Source organism: Leptinotarsa decemlineata, unplaced genomic scaffold (assembly GCF_025532065.1).
Source record: "Leptinotarsa decemlineata unplaced genomic scaffold, Ldec_3_MD MMD2_P_RNA_scaffold_6, whole genome shotgun sequence".
In the NCBI taxonomy this organism is placed as follows: Eukaryota; Metazoa; Arthropoda; class Insecta; order Coleoptera; family Chrysomelidae; genus Leptinotarsa; species Leptinotarsa decemlineata.
The window spans coordinates 17,696,441-17,699,865 of NW_027412533.1; the positions used below are offsets into that span (position 1 = coordinate 17,696,441).

General features: G+C 36.8%; 1 protein-coding gene across 1 annotated transcript; it reads right to left on the reverse strand.

Annotated features, from left to right (window-relative positions):
• Positions 1-1,621: 1,621 nt before the first annotated feature.
• On the reverse strand, positions 1,622-3,154 carry LOC111507355 (uncharacterized). Its single transcript, XM_074170065.1, has 3 exons — positions 2,624-3,154; positions 2,343-2,564; positions 1,622-2,286 (listed from the first exon to the last, which is right to left on the reverse strand). Exons 1-3 carry the CDS (start codon positions 2,792-2,794, stop codon positions 2,215-2,217), a joined length of 465 nt encoding a protein of 154 aa, XP_074026166.1. The 5' UTR covers positions 2,795-3,154; the 3' UTR covers positions 1,622-2,214.
• Between the last annotated feature and the right edge of the window lie 271 nt (positions 3,155-3,425).

Genomic DNA, 3,425 nt, shown 5'->3' on the forward strand with positions numbered 1-3,425 from the left:
ACAAAGTAAAACCCACTTGTTGAATAGACAATGTAGGGTGATAATTCTTGGTCTAGTCACCTTTGCCTTGTTGATTAAACAAGGTGAATCTTGTTGATATCAATTCGGTTGTGTGTTAAATAATAATAAAATACGCCATGAAAAAACATAAACAGACTTTTTTCTTTTCTCTCATTCATAGGTTCCGATAGTGAATCGAGCATTGAAAGTCATAGCCGCAGCGATAGCCGGCAAGAGTCACATGATGATGAACAAGCTGTTTCCGAGAGAGAAGAGTGCGAAAAATACTGGGTGAAAGACCAACGAGTGACAAAATATACGGACCCGAAATTTCCAACGAACTAGCTTCACGATGGAAAGTTTACATTGCACAAGGATTGAAAGAAGAAAAAAGGTTAGTCTGGTCGAGGGTTATCAAGTACCACAAAATTGCCAAGAGTTACAAGCGCCTAGCTTGAATCCAGAAGTAACAGCTCTCCTGGCGCCATTAGATGTGAAGAAGGACAAATTTTTGTCCGACATTCAATCCTTTCTGGGCAAGGGCATTAGTGCTCTGGGATCGGCACTGTCCTTGTATCTAGAATCCAATGAAGGAGGGGGCGTAGACAATAAAGTATCAAAATTAGTTGATACGGAAAAAAATTCTGTGTGATGTTCACTATTCACTCTCTAACCATCGTAAATTTCTACTTTATCTTCACTTCAATACAAAAATCCAGAAAGTCGCTGCCAACCAAACTCCAGATAAGTTTTTATTTGGGAAAAATTTTGCAGAAACATGCAGAGCTGCAAAAAATTTGGAGAGTGTGGTGAAGGAAATCAAAGCTATCCCTTCGACCTCTTCGGCAAAAAACTACCAGCGCCCAAGTCGCAGAAGCAAGTGGAAGTCACAGTCAAACCAGGTAGGGGGGAGAGTCAATCAGAAACAGCCTCAGAGACCCAGTTGTAGACAGTCCCAAAAACCGTTAACCAACAGCAAGGACAAATATTATCGCAGACACTAGAGATAAACGAGAAATATGCTGGCAGTATAAAAAACTTCTACAAAGAGTGGGAAAAACTAACGGATAATCAGCTCATTCTTAGCTGAGTCGAAGATTATAAAATCCCTTTTGACAGAACACCATACCAACCCAGGTCTCAGAAATCCGTTAAGTTAAATCATGAAACAGAAAAACTTTATTCTGCAAACATCAACTCTCTCATCAAAATAGGTGCTGTAAAGAAAGTGGAAATGTGCAAAGGCCAATTTTTATCACATTATTTCCTGAGAAAGAAAACCTAATGGAGAGTATAGGTTCATTCTCAACCTGAAACAACTGAACAAATTCTTGTCAGTACATTTCAAATTAGAAGATACTAGAATGGCCGAACATCTCATTTCAAAGAATACTTTCCTTGCAACCATAGACCTAAAAGACGCTTATTTCGCAATCCCCATATATGAAAATCATAAAAAATATTTTTGAGATTCGAATTAAAAAATTATTTTATTTCTGACCGGGATATTATAAGCTTATATCGTCATAGTTACGCTATCAATAAAGAGGGTCATAACTCCCTTGGGACATTATAGATTTTATAATTCCCTCTACCTTTCACAAGTAAAAATAAATAGAAATGAAAACTGAACCATATTTTATTTATTCACATCATTACAAATAATAGATGTACAATTTTGAAATGTTCCCTGAAAATTACTTCCGCCACTGGAAACAATTTCTTCTTTTGTATGGCTGGAGCTTCTGTTCACTACAGTCGAGGTACCTGCCTCTTCTGATGACAAAGTAGACAACATACGCGCCGTTTTATTTCTCAATTCGATGCTATCCTCCAAATACCCCTCCGCCACCGTGGAACTTTTCCAACCTCCGTGTCTTTTTAAGTTAGTCATAGTTGCTCCTGCATTGGCTAGAGCAGTAGCAGAAGTGCGACGAAGGCAATGTCCCGTATAGGAAGATGAGTTTGGCAATCCTAAATACATTGCGATTTTGCTGGGAATTTTCCCAAACATGTTTTTTCCAATTGGCTGAGATGTACATTTATTTTGTCGGAAGCTCAAAAAAAATCGTTCAATACCTTTAGGACGCAAAGACATATAAAGTCTTAATAAAGGCAAAGCGGAGAACTCTTTTTCATCCACAACTGTAAATTTCTTCGATACACCAGTTTTACTTTCCGGTACGTTCACTACCATAACGGAATCCCGGTCCTCTATATCCGATATCTTAAATTCAAAAGTTCCTGACTTCTGCATCCTCCAAAATAACCCATAATCAAAACAACCTATAACAAAAAAAGGAAATAAATACACACAAAAAGGAAAATAAGAAAAAAATTACCTTATGCAATAAATGAATATCATTAGGAGCGTCCTTTAGGAATCTGATAACATCTTTAGGAGATAAAACAGCAGACTTTTTCGGCTTATAACTCTTACTCTTCCGTTTCAAAAAAGCCTGTAGTTCATTGAACTTGGTGATATCTCGTTTCTCATGTATAGTCACCATCGATTTTAGCATTGACCATTTAGTCCATAAAGAATTCGGACTATACGTTTCTGACTGAAACGAATAAACACAATTACTACCAAATCTACCGAAAAACATAGAAAATTCCTTACCAGTTCTTGAAAATATGCCAGAAATACAGTTTCAGTGACATCTTTTGGCATAACATTTTTCCGTGTCAGCCAGTCCAGATATATCTTGTATTCTTTTTGGTATACGGCTTCACTTTTCGATGGAATTAATGATTCTCTTGCTTGTTCAGCTTTTTTCAAAATATCCTCCATTATATTTGGGGTAGAAAACACGTTTTCACCGCAAACACAGCTTGATAACAAAGTTCTGTTTATAAACAAGTAACATAGCAACAACCTAGCAACAAGAAAACTCTACTATAATCAACGGTACCTGATTCAAATATACCGGGAAGGTAATGAATTGGTACATTTTTCCGTTTCAAAAATGAACAAAATTTTATTGAAATCGGTCAGAAATAAAATTATCTATGTACCACGGGAATTAATGAGCCTTAATAACCTCAGGCAATTGCTGTCCCTCGGGCCACAGGCCCTCGGGACGCAAACTTTGCCATCGGTAATTAAGGCCCTCCTAATTCCCTTGATACATAAATAACTATTTATGAATTTCAAGTGTTATGCTTTGGGCTTTGTACAGCCCCATATGTAGTTTCTAAACTCTTGAAACCAATTTTGCTACATCTCAGAAGCAGAAAACTGTTATCAGTTGCTTATCTCGATGATATTCTCCTTATAGCAAATACGGCAGATGAATGTGAAGCGAACATAAAAATTACATGCGAAACTCTGGAAAATGTAGGCTTTATAATAAACAAAAATAAAAGTATATTGTTTCCCACTCACGAAATAACATTTTTAGGTTCTATTTTCAACACGATTT